The sequence below is a fragment of the Idiotropiscis lumnitzeri genome, chromosome 5 (genome assembly GCF_059441095.1).
Source record: "Idiotropiscis lumnitzeri isolate Australia: NSW breed Sydney's pygmy pipehorse chromosome 5, RoL_Ilum_1.0, whole genome shotgun sequence".
Classification (NCBI taxonomy): Eukaryota; Metazoa; Chordata; class Actinopteri; order Syngnathiformes; family Syngnathidae; genus Idiotropiscis; species Idiotropiscis lumnitzeri.
In genome coordinates, this window is record NC_142395.1 from 27,772,106 (window position 1) to 27,791,883 (window position 19,778).

At 40.1% G+C, this 19,778-nt stretch overlaps 1 protein-coding gene across 2 annotated transcripts in view; it reads left to right on the forward strand.

Annotated features, from left to right (window-relative positions):
• Positions 1 to 19,778, forward strand: part of sbf2 (SET binding factor 2) — an 80,108-nt gene that overhangs the window by 36,991 nt on the left and 23,339 nt on the right. For both annotated transcript variants that reach the window (XM_088295969.1, XM_088295970.1), the window contains exons 9-18: positions 64 to 177; positions 1,094 to 1,171; positions 1,372 to 1,485; positions 2,020 to 2,148; positions 2,335 to 2,433; positions 3,891 to 4,095; positions 4,180 to 4,289; positions 5,869 to 6,018; positions 14,345 to 14,413; positions 18,962 to 19,132. In XM_088295969.1, the coding sequence (XP_088152095.1) occupies positions 64 to 177; positions 1,094 to 1,171; positions 1,372 to 1,485; positions 2,020 to 2,148; positions 2,335 to 2,433; positions 3,891 to 4,095; positions 4,180 to 4,289; positions 5,869 to 6,018; positions 14,345 to 14,413; positions 18,962 to 19,132 (1,239 nt within the window). The remainder of the gene's footprint in view (positions 1 to 63; positions 178 to 1,093; positions 1,172 to 1,371; positions 1,486 to 2,019; positions 2,149 to 2,334; positions 2,434 to 3,890; positions 4,096 to 4,179; positions 4,290 to 5,868; positions 6,019 to 14,344; positions 14,414 to 18,961; positions 19,133 to 19,778) is intronic.

Genomic DNA, 19,778 nt, shown 5'->3' on the forward strand with positions numbered 1-19,778 from the left:
TTGCCGTCTTCCATCCAGTTGGAATAAAAGCACCTGATATGTCCGTATTTCCTGTGTCCCCAGTTGGATGTCATCATCGCGGACCTGGATGGAGGCACAATAAAAATCCCAGAGTGCATCCACTTGTCTCTGCTTCCTGAACCGCTCCTCAGCCAAACACAGGCGGCCTTGTCACTGGTAAACATTTGCATGCCAATACATCTTCATTCATTTTTCTATCCTTAATCATAAAATTTTTAGGCAGTACTTCGCAATTATTTTCTGTTATGCCCCCCCCAGTAAGAAGAAAACAATTCCCGCCCCCACACCACCACCCACTCTCCGCCGCAACTATAAATAATAGCACTTTCGTTGCAAAACAAACCTACACCGTAGATTTAGTATTCGCTGCGCACAATGGGCAAGCAGAGCGCCACTGCCACCTACTGGAATGGATGTGCAATTACACTTTATTGTAGTACGCCGGAAAAAAAGCATGTTCCCCAGGGTCACAAGCGCCCCCCTCAGCATCGCACCGTGCCCCCGCCACACTATTTGAGAGGCACTGTTTAATGTAAAACAAATTGCCTAACCCTAAATGTAAAAATACAATTCAGCATTCCACTTTCCTTTCGCTCTGTTTCACTCTCAGGGCTGTCCAGACATACTCAGGAAAATGTTGTAAAATTTGGTGACAGCACCCTTAATTAACAGCGACTGGGGAAAAAACATTTGATAAGCAGAATTTAAGCTCAACATCAAACACCCGTTTGAAGAGACATTGGCAACACGAGCTAGCAGAATTCTGATTGGATAAAAACTCTCACCTAAAAATGCAACGCAAGGATATAATATGTCATCAATGTGAAGAATATGGTAATTTTTTCTTGATTATGTTCGTCCAGCAGAGAAGGCCTTGACCGCCCGCCACTCTATTACACCATATGGAAAGCGCTTCGTTACAGCTCCAGCTGTTGTGAAATGCGCTATATGAATAAAGGTGTATCCTATTGTACCGTATTAGGCTAAGTCTCAATGAAATCTTTTTCAACATTTGAATGGTGATGCTGCTACGTCTGGGAAATTGTCATGTGCAAAGGCCCGTCTCTTCTAGGTATTGCATCCTGATCTGGAGATTGCAGACAATGCATTCCCTCCACCTCGCACTGCACCCTCCAACCTCAAATTGTTGGTAAGTCAGCCGCACTGTCACATGCGCTCCCTTTATCCACAGTTTGACGTCTTCCTCCCACATGAGGAGGATATTACGGCTTTAAACAAAACGCTTCTTATGCCGAAAAGGTCACAATAGGAGATTCAGTATCAACTGCTGATGAATTTACAATCACATTGATGTTGCTTCATATTTTCGTGTTTGTGAATGTGTGTCAGGACAAGGAGGTGAGGGCTGTCTTCCTCAGGCTGTTTGCACAACTCTTCCAAGGCTACAGGTCATGCCTGCAGCTCATTCGCATCCATTCCGAAACTGTGATTCACTTTCACAAGGTAAGATAAGTAACAATTCCAGTGCAAAACGTGGTCAAAACGTCGTTTTCCTGCTAGTCACCCCTTGAGTCAACGTTTATAGCAGATGCGTCCCATGAAGAAAATTATCTTGCAATCTTCCAGGAACAAACAGATTTATAGCGAGCTATTTGATTGCATTTGTGTGCCTAAAATCTTTTTTTTCTTCTAAAATTGCCACATGAAACCCATTACAGATTACAAAGTTATTTTGTTTGTTTTTGTCGGGGAGGTTTCCATTGTAACTCCAGATCAGATTATCATGATCATCAAAGAACCCCACATGGATTTTGTTATAATCATGCTCATCTTATTTCTTATTTGGGTGACCCACAAACAAATAATGATGCCCCAATTAAATCCATCTATTTCTGTAAGACAAGATCTTATACTTGGTTACGACATTGGAGAGATCGTTTGAAAGAGAAGCGGGCACATTTGTTGTTTTCTATCCATGTCAGCAGTATAACATGTATTTGCAGTATCGCAACTGTTGTCAATTGTGACATTTTCCAGACTGCCTTTCTAGGCCAAAGGGGCCTCATTGAGAACGATTTCATCACCAAGGTTTTGGATGGCATGGCCTTCGCGGGGTTTGTCTCTGAGCGCGGTCCGCCTTACCGAGCTTGTGATCTCTTTGATGAGGTACGCCACAAGACAGACCCCCCCCCCTCCTCATGCCCAAGTTGAGATCATGTACTGTGGAAAACTCTTAAACAAGACAGTGTTGTTGTTGTTTTTTTTCCTCATTGGATGAGCCATCCTTGTAACTACAGGTTCTTCTGGAGCATTTTGAAATTGCTGTTTTACTTTTATTCTCTGTCTTCATAGCTGGTGGCCCTAGACATTGAGAAATTTAGGGAAGAGGATCTCAACCCTTCGAAGCTGCAGAGGCGCATCAGGGAACTCTCCGAAAAGCTATACAGAAATGTGAGACAAATTTGTTGTTGTTATGGATATGAAGCACTTTTTATCATCATTTTCCAACTCTGTTAATGGCTCTGCATGTTATGTGTCACGATTGGCACCTTTTAATCAAATGTCATATTGGGTGTGATTTACAGCGGTGCCTTGAGATACGAGCGACCCAACAGTTGAAGTTTACTTTCAAAATAAACATAAAACAGAGAATTACATGTTATGTATTTAAAACAACCACATACTAGTTTTGGCTTCGGTACCCTATTTTCGCAACCGTAAGGCGCACTTGAAAGTCTTGAATTTTCTCCAAAGTAGTCGAGGCCCCTAATAATGCTTGCGTACTTTGTGTGTGCTCAGAGTTCCAAAATCTGTAAATGTTGTTGTGACTTTGAAGAGCGCTCCGCTTGACTGACTGGGATCAGTACCTGACGACGCACTGCTTATATAGCGGAAAAGCGGGCGTGACTGAGGATGCTCAAGGCATGCCCGCCGTCGCTACTGTAGCGCCTCAAATGAACTCGGAGCTTGCCATCATTCCGAGAAGCTTGACGAAGGAAGTCCAACTGTTAAAGTGAAGTTGCGAGCGACGTACGCGCGATGGCAAACGCCGGTTTACTAAGATTAGGAAGCAGTGCCGGGTGAGTTATGCCACAATTTGTGAATGGATTGCGGATGCTTGGGCTAACCGTTAGCCACTAATGTGTCTGTTTACACGTCTCGAGCTTTCGCAAAAGCCGGCATCACTTCTGTGAAGCCGCATGACAACGAGACGGACTGACACTGACGTGTTAAATACTTCAAAAACACAACCGAACTCAGTTTTGCTTCTGTTGCCTTTTTAAAAATATGCATGCTAGCGTACGTTTTAGCGTCCGTGCATGCCTGCGCCCAATAATATGGTGAGCCTTATGCGTGTGTGAAATACAGAAATATCGCCGGTAACTAATATGCGTTTTATGGTCGTGAAAACACTAAGTCCGCAAATGTCATAACTGGGCAAGTGAATAGCATCGGGTTGGCAGTATAATACTCTTTGAGTCATGAATATTCAAATAAAACAGATGTAAACACTTAATATATTTACTCTGGTTGACTGACGAGAAGGAGTAGCACAATGTCCAAAACTAAAATTGTGACAAAAAAAATTGTCTTCTTTACATTGTATTCAATTGTGTTTTTTGTTTTTTAATAAAGTACAATATTACAAAATACCATATTCCATTTTTAAAAACACAACTTGTTTTTAGGGGGAGGCTTCAGCAGATTGTTGGCATTTACGTTAATTTAATTGGGAAACTTAATTTGAGATACGAGTGTTGTAAGTTCTGTACGTGGTCATTGCTCTTGGATAATGTGTTTTTATTTATCCAATTTATCCAGTATTTATGTATGTGATTTTTAATGCTGTACACTAGGCACTACATCTTACTTCTTTTTTGGTGTTTTTTTTTTTTTTTTTTTGCTAGGAGATTCCGAACCCCCACTTGGCATTCCAGAAAGTGCCTAGACCATCAGAGGGATCGCACCTTCGAGTGCACCAGGTTCCCTTTCCGCTTTTGTGTGACGATCAAGTGGAGAAGCTGCTGCAGGAGGGTGTGGCCAAACACTCCAATGTACCTCCATTAACACGGACTGAGAAGAAGTGTGTTGTACCTGCTGGTCCTCCTGTCGGTATGATCACCTGTGACTATCATGATATGAGATCCCATCCTTGGTATTAACATTTGGGGTGATTCCTTATCTGTTTTTCTTCAGTGTCCATTATAGGAAAGACCGGCTCTGTGTTTAACAGTGCTCGCAGGCTTGAGGTCGTGAGGAGCTGCATATCTTTCATCTTTGAAAACAAGACCCTCGAGACTGAAAAGGTTCGGTGTACAATCATTCAATTTGCTCTGAAAGATTTGGACATGGTAGCTCATACCAGCGCAAACAATATTTGTCTCTACCACCATCATGACCAGTAGGGCAGTCATGTTCATCAAAAACAAGATAAAAAAAATTAAAATATTTAATATTATAGTGCAATGATTAATCGACAAGTCATAGCTCATCAGATTAATCAATTATTATTTTGATAACCGATTAATCTTGTAGATACTTTTTTTTATTTATTTAAAATTGTCTTTGTGTCAAATCCAAAATAAAACATTTGCTTTTACATTGAAAAACATTAATCAGCATTTTTGCCCATTTTCTGACACATTACAGACCAACCCAGTAACTTTATCATGATTAATTTGTTTAAGCGATGGAAAAAAAAGGTGTTTTTTTTATCCGATTTATTAAATAATCGACATTAATCGCTAGTTGTGGCCCTAATATTAATGTCGGCCACTCTAACATTACGGATAGTATGAAATTTAATGCTGTGCTCTAATATAGGTGGAAAACACTTTTCTAATTAATGAGTCATTTGAAATACATTGCACAAAAAAATAAATAGAAACTCTTTAAATGAATGTTAATAAAACAGTTTTAAAGATGAAGTGTGACCACTAGAGGAAGCCCAACTGGTGGTATATGTACCACACTTTGAGAATCACTTTCCTAAATTTTATGTACTTTTTTACAGTCAGGTAGTTTGTGTTATGTTGCCTACTTCCTTGGGCAACTGGTTATTTCGTCATTAAGGTAAATTAATCCATCCTGTGTGTTGGCATCCTAAGGTTTTAACATACGTGAAGGTTGTCTCACATTTTCTCCTTCATCGGGGCTCTCTGTACAAAGCGGGACATTGGGGCTAATAAATAAAGCACTTTTTGTTTATACCCTGGCCAACAGCCAGTTTGCATTCTGTCCTGCTGACTTCTACTTTTTACTTTTATGATTAGAGCATAGCGCTCGCTGCTTATGTAAGAATGCCTGCCATTTATCCTGTGAATCGTCAGCGAGCCTATTAAACCTGCTTTGACAGATGCTCAGAATAAACATGGGGGTTCTCCCCAAGGGGAATGTACTTACATTTGACTTTATAGTCAAGTAGTAACGGTTTATCCCGCTCATCATAAAATGACAGAATCTAGCTAACGTTAGACCAGTGCTTCTTAATTATTTTCTGTTGCGCCCCCACCCCATCACCCACTCTCCGCCGCAACTATGAATAAACGCATTTTTGTTGCAAAACCAACCTTTAGCAAGTTCATACTCTCTGCACACAATAGGCAATGAGAGCACCACTGCCATCTAGTGGAGTGGATGTGCAATTACACTTTAATGAAGTACGGCGGGGAAAAAAGCATGTTCCCCAGGGTTACACACGGCCCCCTCGGCATCGCAGCTCGCCCCCAGGGGGCCCCGCCCTACCGTTAGATCATTTAACACCACTGTGACTATGTGAAGATGTTCATCAGTCAGTAAATTTCGGATTGCTTCACTGTTGTTCCTGTTATGCCTGATATAGCTATCTGCTTTAGTTAAAGTCTCACTGAGTTCTTCTCTTAACAGACTCTTCCTGCTGCTCTGCGGGCACTCAAAGGCAAAGCAGCTCGCCAATGCCTGACTGAGGAGCTCAGTCTTCATGTCCAGCAAAATCGGGCCATACTGGACCACCAACAGTTTGACTACATCATTCGGATGATGAATTGTGCCCTGCAGGTAAATTGTCAGAATTTGAAAACCACGAAAAGAAAATCTGGTCAGCAATCAAATACCGAAATGTTTTTCTTCTTCTGAAATTGTAATCGCTTTGCTTTTCTTCAGCATTGTCCAATGACTTTTGCATCCAAAATGTGCAACTACCCCACATTTTCTGACCTCTTACATAAAATCCTTTGGAGGTAAATATAACCACAATTTCTGGTAGCAAATCCATCCAGAACGGAAATCAAAGCAGGATAATACTTACAATGTCCTCAGCTTTTAAGCAAAAGCAATGTCAGAGAAGCACAATTGTACATAAGACCAACTGTCCATGGTTCGCTTCCTCTTTGTTTTAGCTTTCCTGTCTTCTCCAGTTGTTTACAACGTGTCGTAAGAATGAGTCCAGTCATGTTGCTCATTGTTTATCAGACAGCTTGTGTATCTCTTCCTGGTGCTTCCATGGTTGAAACAAATGTCAAAATCGGTAAGCTTCGTGTTTTGTGCAGTCCTGAAAGAGTCTGAGGCTTCACTCAGCCAAAGCAGCCAAAGACTTTATTGCTAACTCTTCATTTTTACTGCCTTGAATCAGCTCTTTCCGTGGATTTTTATCATCGAAAGCAGTCCCCGGTGTAGACATTTCATGGAGTAACTTTGGATTCCAGTCATTTTTTTTTTTTTTAACTACAAAGTCAATTAATCTTGGCAGCTGCTCAGGGCATGAATAAAATGTTGAAGATGTCGCCATGTGACAAAACTATTAATTACCAGCATCCGTTTGAATGAACGGACTGACTGACTCGCGTACTTTACTATCAGAGAGTTACAAAGTGTACAAGAATAAAGATTTGAGGAGAATCAAACTCCTGGCATGCTGCTAAAACGAATGACACAAATTCTCATTTTATTGTTTTTTTTTTTTCTTTCATTGGAACCAGGCGTCTGTTCCACCCTCAGTTTTTATGGATTTCTTTGAGATGAGATGAGAAAGGAATATAAATAGAAAACTGGACGTCACATTAGTCGTACTTCACACCCGTTCTTGCAACCCCCCGCCACGTAACAGACTCACAGTGATATTGCAAGATTTCGTGTGCGTGCAAGAAAGCGAGCGAGAGAGGGATCACAGTGACCTATCGTGTAAAAAATGTTGCTATTGTGGAACCATAGAATGGAGCCTCATTAGGATTTCTGGCGCCCATGCGCATGTGACACGTTGATTCTCAATGACATCATCATTAGGAGGCCAATCATGACATTCATCGTTAAACTGTCCCCCTCGGGGTAAATAACAGTTTCGGTTTGTGGTTGTAATTAGTGTTGAAAGAGTTTTTGAAGATCAGGTGGTAGATTGTGAAACGAAACTGTGCAATAAGTGCAATGTCTGCATATTTGAGTCAGTTCTACACTTTGATTCTTTTTAGATTCCATGATATTGATTTCTTGAAAAATTGATCTTTTTTTTTTTTCTTTCCATTATGAGCACAGTATGTGCAGGAATCTTCTACTAAAGCAGGGGTGGGCAAACTTTTTGATTGGGTGGCCACAATGGGTTCTAAAATTTGACAGAGGGGCCGGACCATGAGTAGATGTCACCTCACCTCATCAGAGAGAAAAAAATACATTTAATTTTAAATTCAAGTGAACAAAGGCATTATAACAATATATATGTCTTTGAAAAACCACAGTATTTCGAAAATAAAACATTAACAAGGTTTATTCATTTTATTTTTTTTCAAGTTTGGCGGGCCGGATCGAAACGTTTACCAGGCCATCAAAATTCAGTACATAACACCCCTTAATGACAATTTGGAAAAATGTTATAGTTGTCGTTTTATAGCTGCAGCACAGTAGCCAGACATCCTGGATGAAAAACATGCTCCAGTTTCAGTCCTGAGTCCGGGGGCAAAGGTACCTTCCAATAGGACAGCGAAGGAGTGGCACTCTGTGAATGTCCTTGAATGGCCCAAACTTGAATGCGATCAAACATCTCTGGAGCGATCTGAAAATGGCTTTGCACCAAAGCTCCCCATCCAACCTGATGGAGCTTGAAGAAGCGCCGCAAAGAAGATTAGGCGAAACTGCCCGGAGATAGATGTGTCAAGATTGTGGCAACATTTTCAAACAGACTTGAGGCTATAATTACTGCCAAAGGTGCGTCAACAAACTAGTTGGCAAAGATTGTGAATACTTGTGTTCATGTGGTCTTACTTTTTAATTATTAATAAATTAGCAAAAATGCTGACCTATAAAAAAAAATTAATACATTTTCCACATTGTCATTATGTGGCGTTATGTAGTGTAGAGGGAAGTAATTAATTCAATTTTGAGATGCGGCTGAAACATTCCCGGATGCGCTGGAAATTATTTGTGGAAAAATTAATAGCTATTTTGCATCAACCATTCTTTGTAATCAAATTAATTGCGTTATTCGATTAATTATTGGAGCCCTTGCTTGATGATTAATCACCAAGCATCTTTCAAACTTTGTATTGTTTGCGGGAAAAAAAATGATGCATTCTCAGGAATGTGTTGTCGCTGTGATATTTTACAATATTTTTTCCTGTTTAAACAAAGGTTATTATACTTGTCTGTGCTTCTGCCATGAATCACACAAAGTAACGAGCCTCACTGACGCATTTGAGCTAATTGCACATGGAGTTGTGTGCACACGCACACCGGTCAGTGCTCCTGCTCCCCGCCGTACACAAGCCATGTGGGGGGAATGAGGCCTGCTGTGGATGTATCCTTGGCATCCCAACCATTTCCTGTCAGACACGATTATTAGTCCTCTGTGTTCTGCTCTCTCATGGCCCAGGGCCTCATCTTAGTTCAAAAACACACTCTGAATGGCAGTTTACTAGGAGAGGGGATTACGGCGGGAGGTTCATGTGGCCACAGTGCCGCCGAGGCCATATGTCCCACATGATGGTGAGTTTGATGTGCTGAGGCGAGAAGTGGGCAAGACGCGCACATGTTCCACGCAGATGTTGTTCGGAGAAAATTGATCTGCCTGTTGTCTTGGAGCTGACATGCTGGAGGTTACCCCCCCCTGCCTTAATTTGGAGCCTGAAGCCCACTAGAACGGTTTAAACAGTTTGACTGTATGACATCATTACTTTTGACATTTTTCTTAAGCGCATAAGTTAGTTTCTTGCTGTGAAAACATGGCCTCTGTCTGCTTAGTAGTTATGTTCACTAGTAGTGATGGGTCAGTGAAGCTTCAAATGTGCGTCAAGAACCAGTTGTAGTATTTTTTGGACACCTCTAGATGGCACTCTCTGTTAAACATTGTGCTGAAAGCACACTGAATTGCCATTTTTTTAAGCCTTTATTTAAAACAACAGTGCCATCTAGAGGACTCAAAAATACAACAGCTGGTTCACGAAGCAAATTTGAAGCTTCATTTTCCCATCAATAGTCGCTAGGAATTGGAACTGGGTAGTAGAGATTTAACGATTCACTCAAGCTTCGATTCGATTTTCGGTTCCCGATATCAATTCGATTTCACTTTTCTTGGGCAACAATCCATTTTTTTTCAATGTACAAGGGACTTGAAATCAGGAATAAAATTGGGGAAATGCACTGTGCTAAAGAAAACCTAAAATAATCACATGAATTGATTTTTACCCTTAATACAAAACGCTTTGTTTTGCTTCTCTAGTTTGCATAATAAAAGCTACACATACAAAATGTGCTTTGTGGCTGAAAAAAAACATGCATTCTTTTTTTAATTTTAAAAAAGTTTTTGGAGGAGACTGTTTCTCTCTCTCTCTCTCTCTCTCTATTTTCGATGAATCTTTACATCCCGACTGGGTAGCCTTCCCATGCTCAGCTCGTTCCATTAGATGCCCAATGTGGCCAGCTAAACATCTGCTGAAATCAGGTTTTGCAACTCAATACCTCGCAGAGGTCAACTCTGTGGCGTTCTCTTCCTTTTTGTCAACCCCGTTGCAATTAACTCAAATATGTCCATGCATGTCGTAAAAGTGCCATTTACGTGTGCATTCCAGACACATCACCTCATCCCAACAGATTTCCTGGATAGTGTCTCAGGAAGTTTCCCTTTGTTCACTTCCTGCATCATTTCTGTCACATACTCGAGTTTACTCTTTGTGCTCACGCACCGCGTACGTGTCTGAGGCCGAATAGCCACGTTAGTCATCGTAGCCGTGAAGAGTTCCTGTCGCTTCAAAGGGGAGGAAAAGAGAAACAGTAAATATTAGAAGGTAAAGAAGACAGCGGGATGTCGTAGCGGCCAGAAACGTGAGGCTACACATTAGAACAAGTTCTCTCTCTCTCTCTCTCTCTCTCTCACTCTCTGTCTATCTCTCTCTCTCCCTCTTTCTCTCTCATAAATAAAAATAATTACAGTTATGCAAACATTAAATTCTCATTTCAGATGAAGCAGACTAATTAAAGGTGTCAGTATTTGAAAAAGGACACAACTGCCCCGGACATGCAATACAACTTTATTTTATAGCGCATTTCACAACAGCTGGCGTTGTAACAAAGCACTTTCCATACACTGTAATATGTAATATGGAACCTTGGGGCAGCAAGTATAACGAAAACAGCAAGGGCCCCAAAACAGAACACCATACGATAAAGTGGCATAGCAGGACTCAGAGCAACCTAGGCAAACACAAAAGGTCCTGCCAGTCAAATAGGCTGTAAACCAATCTAATGCCCACCTGCTGATGTAAATGAGCCAGAAGAATATCATGGTCCACCATGTCAAACGCTGCGGTAAGATCAAACAAGACAAGACACACAGTCTGCAGTGTCGTTTTCCAGGCGGTTATCATTCAAAAGTCGAAGCAGGGCTGACCCTGTGCTGTGCAATATCTTCAGTCTACCTGACTGGAAAACCTTCCATGACATTGTGTTCATCCAAGAAAGGTTTTTAAAAAAGTCCCCTTTGTTTCACTGGAGATCTTTGCCACTTTAAGAGCGAAAGTTGAGGGAGATGAATGGACGCCGTTTTGAAAGTGGGGTTGTTCATGTTCGTCCCCAGTCCCGTTTCTTGCAAACCTTGTTAATTTTCCTCATGTCATTGGAAAATCAGTTTTCACTTCATTTCACTTTGCTTTTATCTGGCCCTTTGTAGATTGGAGCGCTTATCTCTTTGGGAGTTTATCTAGAAAGCTTTTTTTGCAGCCGCTACTTGGCCTTTCTGGCTGGCTTTGTATGTGTGCATGTTACATGGCAAAAAAAAAAAATAAAATTACTATATTTATGTTTTCCAAATGTTGTTGGGGTTATTGGTGTCAAACTTGATTTTTTTATGTGCATCTGGATTTATGTGCATCATTGTGAAAACGGTGCTCCACGGGAGACGGCATGTGGACACTACCACCTCCAAGGCATCATTTTCTGGCCTCTAACTTCTCCCTGAGCGTGTGAAGGATTTCACCATCCGAAAATTTTATTTGCAAAGAAAAGCTGCACTCCCAATTGTGTTGTATGCCGGATGTTCAGTGATAGTAAAAGCATTCTATTTCTTGAACAAAAACGATGACAAGCATGACTGAATTGAAGTGTTTTTGTTTAGTTTCGGTTTGTTAAATATTCACGCACCACCCGATCGGGAACCCCGGTGACCCGCAGCATTGTTCACTATGCTGGTAAATGACGCTCTGGTGCCGCTCCAAGGTGGAACTTTTTATCGCAGCCCAAATGGCAGAAATGACAAACAAAAGTGACAAGCAAAATAAAACAGAAACTGTGTTGCTTAGTCCACGCAGGGGCCAGGCCGGCTCGCTTTCATGTGCTGCGGCACTTGTGTTTTGCATTTTCGCTCCTCTGTACATTCTTGTTGTTTTTTTTTTTCCCTCTCAGTCTTCTTCTCTTAAGCAATTGTGTCAACAGGGGCTCCATTACATCCCACTATCAGAGAATGTTGCATTCTTCACCCTATGCTGTGAACTCTTGATTTCTCAATGTGTGACTCTGTCAACTTTTTATTCTTTTTTCATGACTTTAAAGTGAGGCATGCTACGAAAGAAATTCTCGTACTTTTTAAATGGAACGAGTCCAATTGAGGGTTATGAGGTACGCCGCCCGGTCAAAATCAGTGTCGCTGTTTGTGCATGATATTACTTTTGTTTCCTCTGGCTATATTCTCCTTAAGTCCGGTTGCTTATCCCGACGTAGCTTAGCACCAATAAGTACCAATTTCCTGTGAATGAAAAACTTTTGGAGGCTTGACTTGCATCCCTTTCTCCTGTTCTCATCAGTTTTTTAGAGCCCCGAAGGCTCCTGCTTGATGACTCCTAATGTATCTCCCATCCTATTGGTGTTCTCTTGATTCACACATAAGCGCCACCTCTTTGACCTAATCTAAGACAAAATACAGTTTGGATGTGCCTGCCAAAGTGTTTACCTGTTAGTTGTCATTTTTGTTACACTGCATTGTATCCAGGTTATGCAAAACATATTTCGAAAATTGACCGAAAATGACAAATTCCGTGTGAGTTATGACTTCAAGTGGATATATTTTTTGATTGGTTAACTTTTAGCCGGGAATTAGAGACTGCACAATTGTGTGAAAAGATGCTCATTTTGAACACATCACCATATTTTCCGGACTATAAGGCGTACCTGCATATAAGACGCCCCCCCCCAAAAAAAAACAACACCAATGAAAAACAATAAACAAGCTACACCAAGGTATAAGCCGCAATTTTCTATGTTGAAAAAAAAGAGTTATTAAAACAGTGCCTTTTAACACGGCAACAACTTTTCTAATTAAAACAGAACAGAAACAAAAAAAAATCAAGATTTTTTTATCATATTTTCAGTACTATAGAGCGCCCCTACCGGTGAAAAAAATCCACGGAAAAGCCGCACCGTTGTATTAGCCACATGGTTCAAAATTCTAGGAAGAAAGTAGCGGCTTATAGTCCAGAAATTTTATTTTATTTTTTTCACCACATGCTGTGGTGAGAAATGTCAAAAGGTTCTTCATAGTGTTTCTCAATACAAGATTGTCAGAGATTTTGCATTTCTAATTGATTACAATTGTGCTAGACTGAGCCTTTACATTGGTAAAATTTCCTCAAAATCATATATTTGAATATTTATTTACATATTTCTAATAATATTTTAGTGTGAGTTCTATTTCCTTGTTTCATATTTAGATAGACAAAGACAGACAGCGTAAATGTTAATCTAATCGAAGCAGGAAGACAAATTGGAAGATTATGGTGTTGCCCGTGATAAGTAATAAATATGGCCAATTATGCACCAGAAGTTTTTATGCAATTAGTGCAAGAGTGAAATGAATTCATGATTGCTAATACGCATGATATTATATTTGAATAATGAATGTAAATGATAAAATATGGGGAAAAAAAACAAGTTTGTGTTATTATGCATAATATTCATTGAATAGTACTTAATACGGACAAAGAGACAAATATTCACCATTTAATAAATATAAATTCACAAATTTGACCGGGATTGAATAGCTTTGCGCTAATTATTTTCACGTGTGTATTCGACGATCAAACTTTTTTTTCCCCCATAACTCCTCTATTATTATCATTTTACTTGAAAAATATGCCCCAGGCTAATATAAAAAAGATTGTAAAACCGAACAAGTTCCCACACAGATGGACAAGTGGGGAAACAGGGCGATGAGAAAAGAAAAACTGCTGGCGACACAAGGAAATATTTCCAACCAATTTTTGATTTAAAAGCAGAAAAGAAAAATGATTGGGTTCTGTCTCGGCATGGCCTGATGGCTCTAAAAATAATAATAATAATAACAATAAAAGATGTTATGCAACATGTTATGAATTATAGCGATAAGCCTCAGTGTGGTCTGGTCAAAATTGCAACAAAAAAAAAAATGTTGCAAATAAATTCAAGACTGGTGTGCTCAAACAAGCGTGTCAGGGCAAGATTTATATAAGGCTATTGAAAGCATATGTCGATGTCTACTATCGTGTCGACATGGTGAAGTGAGTGGTTTTGTCAGACTTTTTTTATTTTTTTTTTCTCCTTGGCACTGACATTTAACAGAACGCGACTGTCTTTATATAACGGGTATTTGGATCATTTACCCCTTAGTGTTCATCACATTAATCATTCCCATGTGCCACATGTATGCTTGATGTCCAGTTTGACATTTCTAAAGCTATAGCTGAGCAACACTCACCAGCAATAACATAATGTCTCACTTTTCCATTACCAAAACATGCCGACATTTTTTTTTCTCCCCCCCCCCCCCCCCCCTTAGTGGTCCTGTTGTGTTTTGGGAGCTGTAACAGAGATGCGTAACCTGTGACCTGCTGCGTCTTGCCCCACTCTCACTTGTCCCCTGTTGTTTGACCCGCAGGACTGTTCCAGCTCCGAGGAGTACACCGTGGCTGCTGCACTGCTGCCACTGTCAACAGCTTTTTACAGAGTAAGTAGGTTCATTAAACACAGATGTGTGTTCCACGTAAGGCTTCTGTTTCGCTCATTTCACAGATAATGCGTACAAAGTGCTAAAGTGGCACGTGTTGCTAAAACTACTTCCAGCCTTTTACATGGAATGGGCTTTGAAATTTTATGACACTCAACAATAATCAATTCTCACTATGTAGTGGTGCCTTGACGTATGAATCTAATTTATTCCACACAAAAAGGTTTGATTTGTAATGTCTCTGCAGAATTGTACGACTTGCATGATTAATTTGATGTGTGGCTCCTTCTGGTGAGGGTGCCGCGGCCACCAGGAGGCAGTACGGTATAATGCCAGTCACAGCTGCTCAGTAATATTCATTTTTTTTGTAGATGATAAAGAATATATGCATGTGTGTTTCGTTGCTGCAGCATATGTTTTCAAATATCAGTTGTTTGGATGTCCCTGTAAATGTCAAAGCTAGTTATGTTATCCCATCTATGGCATTTTGTGTTATTCAGATAGCGGATTTTCCCAACTCAGTCATGTTTTTGTTTTTTTAAATATACAACTTCAGCCGTTCCGATTCGATTGACATGATCAAAAATCTGGGCCGATTAGGTGATTTTCGGCTGATCGTTATTGGCTGAAAAAAATCGGATTTTTCCATTTTCTCAATTTTTTTTTGCCCCGCCTCAGAAATGCGCTTCATGCGACTACACACCAGACTCAATCGCTGGTACAGCCCTGAGTCTGGATTTCCAGGCTGCACATTGACAGCTGTTTTCTAACTGTGCAACGTATCATAAACTTTCTTAGTGACTTTGCTGTAGCGCTTGGGTTTATTTCAACGTTTCATTGCATGTTTGATCCTGGGGTGGACTTACTAGGACATTTTATTCCTGGCGTGATTGATAAGGACAATTTTGATTATTCATTTGAATTGTACCATTTTCATTCATTAGTAGTCACTATTCATATTCTTGTTGACTTATTAGAAGTCTAAGATGAATTCATTTTTAGTAATGTTTGAGTCATGTGAAATCACATGCACGAGCACATCTCCTTAAGTTGCAGATAATGCTTGTTAATATTTGCCATAGAAGGAAGGATAAACTGATGTCCAAAATATGCTGTTGTATTTTTGCACAAAGGATGCCAATTGGAAAAGTTGATGTCGGTTTCATAAAACCACAGTGGCCCTTTGTTAGATGCCTGTGGCCTTTCTCATCTAATACGGAGTATTTATCGGGAGATGAATCGGCATCACTGACGTTTGAATCGGTCTTTGTTTTGCATAATATTCAATCCGTTGGAATGTGGCACAGCAGATGTCTTTGTTCTGCAGGATATCATGTATTTTATCCGAGTGGATAAAAGGAATTTGATGACCGACACTGCCGTTAGGTGGTAGGGGGGAGTGGATTGTGCGTTTTCCTCCAGCGTGTCCTCGCGCGGAAAATGACGCACTGGTTGACCCTCGTGTCACTCCAAAAATGTTCAACTTGTGGTTTACTTAATCTGTGTTTACCTTCTTTTGAAACATTTACGATACTTGTACATTGTGTTATTACACAGTTGTGTTCTATCGCCAGGTTTGTTTATGATTCGGACTTTTGGCATCATCTTTCTGGGAGTAAATGCACTTTTTTATTTATTTATTTATTTTGTACATGTGCAAGACAATTGTGCATTTGAGCAGAGAAAGAAATAATTACCTTTTTTCTGCAATTTGGGAATACGCTGATTTTTCTTTTTCTTTTTTTACAATACTTTTTCTGCCTCCAGGCGGGTGACATTTTGGTTTCGACTCAGCGTTTTCAACATGCACCATCACTCAGTATCTTTGAGACATACTTGACATGTGAAGTCCAGTTTTTGCTTGAAGGCTACTTAGTGCTTGTCATACCTTGAACCTCAGGACTGTTCCCCTCGAGTTAAAAACAAGATCACAGCTCCTGATAGCCCCTTTACCTTTTACCGACACAGTTGCTCCCTTCTTGCTCCGTTTTTTGTTGTTTTTTTTTAGTTTTGTTTTTACCCCTCCCTCATTCCACCCTCCACGAGTCGAGTCCCTCAGCCAGATGGGTCTGATAGTAGTATACTCCCCTTTTCCCTTAACTTGATTTCCTTATTTCCTTTCCTCCTCCCTCTCTATTATTCTCCCTTTCCCCACAGCCTTGCCATCTGTCTTGTGAGTGTCTTGCTGTATTCGGAAGAGATGACCTAGGTTAAAATGACCTGCACATATCTGAAGAGTCAAAAAAACACCCAGGCTGCGTATAGTCAGCGTCACAAACACCCCCGCCGCACACAAATACACTCACACATCTGCTTTTGGACACATAGCATGTAGCACCCAGAAGTGTTACATATGCTGTTCAAATTGAATTTACCTGTTTGTTTTTTCATCTCTATCATCCTTATCTCTTGAATTCAACTTCTTTGTGCAGAGTCTAGACAACGACGCGTTGCTCTTCCGCATGCACTGTCAAGCTTTGGTCACAGTGAAGTCTTTCCTCGAATTATTTTTGACCGCAGAAATAACTTCATCATGACGGGACATTTTTCTTGCCATCAACGTTGCATAATAGAGAATAAGGCATATTACTCATAGTGTATTGATTTAGAGTGATATGAATTATACGAAAGAACAGTGGGTGGAGTTATATTCCAGCGAGAGAGAAAAATATCGTGACGGCGCTCCAAGAAGAACTCAACATTTTTAACTCTTGACAGGAGTGACAAGGTTGCATTTTGACAACCGTCTCCTGATTTGCTTTTCTGTGTGGAAAGGGACTGATGTGTAGTGGGGGTTGAAGTTGACCCAGTAATTTACCAGTTTCCAACTTTGTATTGGAGATATGACAGGCATGATTGGTGTGGAGTGGAGCGCCGTCGCTTTGTGTGGAACGCAATTGTCGATGTCACGGTGACTGAAATTGCAACTTGTATCCGCTGTGTGAACGTACTTTGGACAAGACAATGTCCTGCTTTCTGAGTCATGAGAGCAAGACTCAGGTGAATAATAACTACCGTATTTTTTTTCTCAGATTTTGAATTATACAGCTAATACAACAGTGCAGCTTTTCTGTGGATTTTTCTTTCACCAGTAGGGGCACTCTATAGGTCATAAAATATGCAAATAAAACTGGATATATATTATATATATTTTTGGGGGGGTCTGTTCTATTTTAATTAGCAAGGTTGTTGTCGTGTTATAAGCCACTGTTTTGATTACATTTTTTTCAACAAAGAAAACTGCGGCTTTTAGTCTTTTTTTTTTGTTGTTTTTTTTGTTTGTTTTTTTTCCAAAAAAGAGTTGCTGCGACTTATATGCAGGTGCGCCTTAATGTCCGGAAAATCCCATACTTTTCTTTTGCACTTTATATGACCGCTGGCCTGGGATAAGTTATCAATTTGGTCCATGTAGAGGTCCATCACTATATTTTGTTGTTAAAAAATACCGTATATGTATACTTATTCTACCACTCCAAAGTTTAAACATACTTTTTCGTGCTCTTCTTATAGTGAAAAGTGTTTCCAAACTTTTGGCTGGTAGTGTATATCATAGGCGATTTTTAAATTGTTTTCTTTTAAAAAAAATCCTCATTTCCTCTGTTGTCTAACGTAAAACAAGAGAAGCAAAAGACTGCGCCAGGCGTTACATGTCACATTTATTTTGTTATTCTCCATTTTTGTCATAGATTTGTTTCAAGCATAATTACAGTATTATTATTATCGATGAAGCCACTGAACTTGGATCCGGGATAGGCCATTTGAGGACCAGCAAAGCAGGCTGCTCCATCTCTTGGCTTCCGGCCCATCGTAGAGGAATTAAAGCTGTTTTTGTTTCCGTTGCTTATAATTATAGCAACCGCCTCCACTTCTCATACTTGTGGATGAACAATGAAGTAAAAAAAAAAAAAAAAAAAAGCTTCGTGTGGTGGGGGACTCAAAAGCTGGTCTATAAAAGAGGACCGGATCTTACAATAGGATCATCACACTACATGAAGATGGACTGTTGTTTTGAATTATGTTGGTATATTTTATTTAGGCCTTGCCATAACTAACATTGTCGTGTTTCAAACCAGATTTAATGCCAGAAGCCAAGCATTGCACATTGCCGTTCTGAATTGTTTTTGCATGTGACAAGTGCACACTCTTCAGCCCACACTAGATAAAAAAAAAAAAACATTGTTTGAAAATACCCAAAGATTCACAGATGCCAGTTTGGAAAATGGGTTGGTTTCACTAGAAGTCATGACTCTTGTTTTTGAGGGAAGTGGAAAAACAAGCGGAGTTGCCAATGTCATCACATTGCAAATAAATTATATACAAGCATGACCCTCCTCATCATCCAATGGCCATCCGTTTATTTTTTGTTCTCATGGCTGTTTAAATTGGATTCCATTGAAAAAGACTACTTGATTTTCTGCACAACACCAGTTTTATTTTGTTAATGTGCGCCCTAATAAGAACTTATCATTCAATACAATATTTATATTCCTTACATTCAACTCATTTGCATTGTCTCTTGAATGTTTTTTATTTTTTTTTGTCTTTCAGAAACTGGTTGCTGGAGTGAACCAGTTTGCCTATACCTGCATCCAGGACCATCCCATCTGGACCAACCAGCAGTTTTGGGAGGCCACTTTCTACAGCGAGGTCCAGAGCCAGATCCGAGCCTTGTATCTCAACAGCCCGGAGGAGAAGTGGGGCATCGCTGCCAGGTTGAAGGTAGAATTATGCTGTTGCTTGATCTAGGATTTATCTGGATGATCTCTTTTTGTTCTTGTTAAAGATCATTTAGAACAGGCGTGGCAAAACTACGGCCCGGGGGCCACATGCAGCCCGTTAAACGTTTTAATCCGGCCCACCGAACTTGAAATAAATTAAATTAATAAACCTTGTTAATGTTTTATTTTCTAAATACTTGTCAGTAACAATTCACAAGTGTGCCGTGTCACATTATAAGCTGCATGCTTCAAAGCGTGGGAAAAAAGGGTGTGGCTTATAGTCCGGATAATGCCGTCGTCAACCTCAAAGGTAATTGTGTGCCGATTAATTTCTACCTGTTACACTGCTCAATTAGCAAAAAAATTTTCTATTGCATGAATCATTGCTCCAAGACCTTTGAAAATGGGTTTGGCAAGATGATGTTTCCACAGTCATTAGCTTTTGTGAAGTCTTAAAAGCTTTTTTGTCGAGTTGTGAGTTGGCTTGAGCGCAGACTTTCTTTGGCTGGCTGGAACTGGTAACACGTTTGCACAATTGTGTCAGCAACAACGACGTACTACATAAGCAATGTTTTAGCGGATTTAATTAGCAATTGATGAACAATTGCTTTTTTTTCTGAAAAGCAATAGAGATATCAAAATTCTGC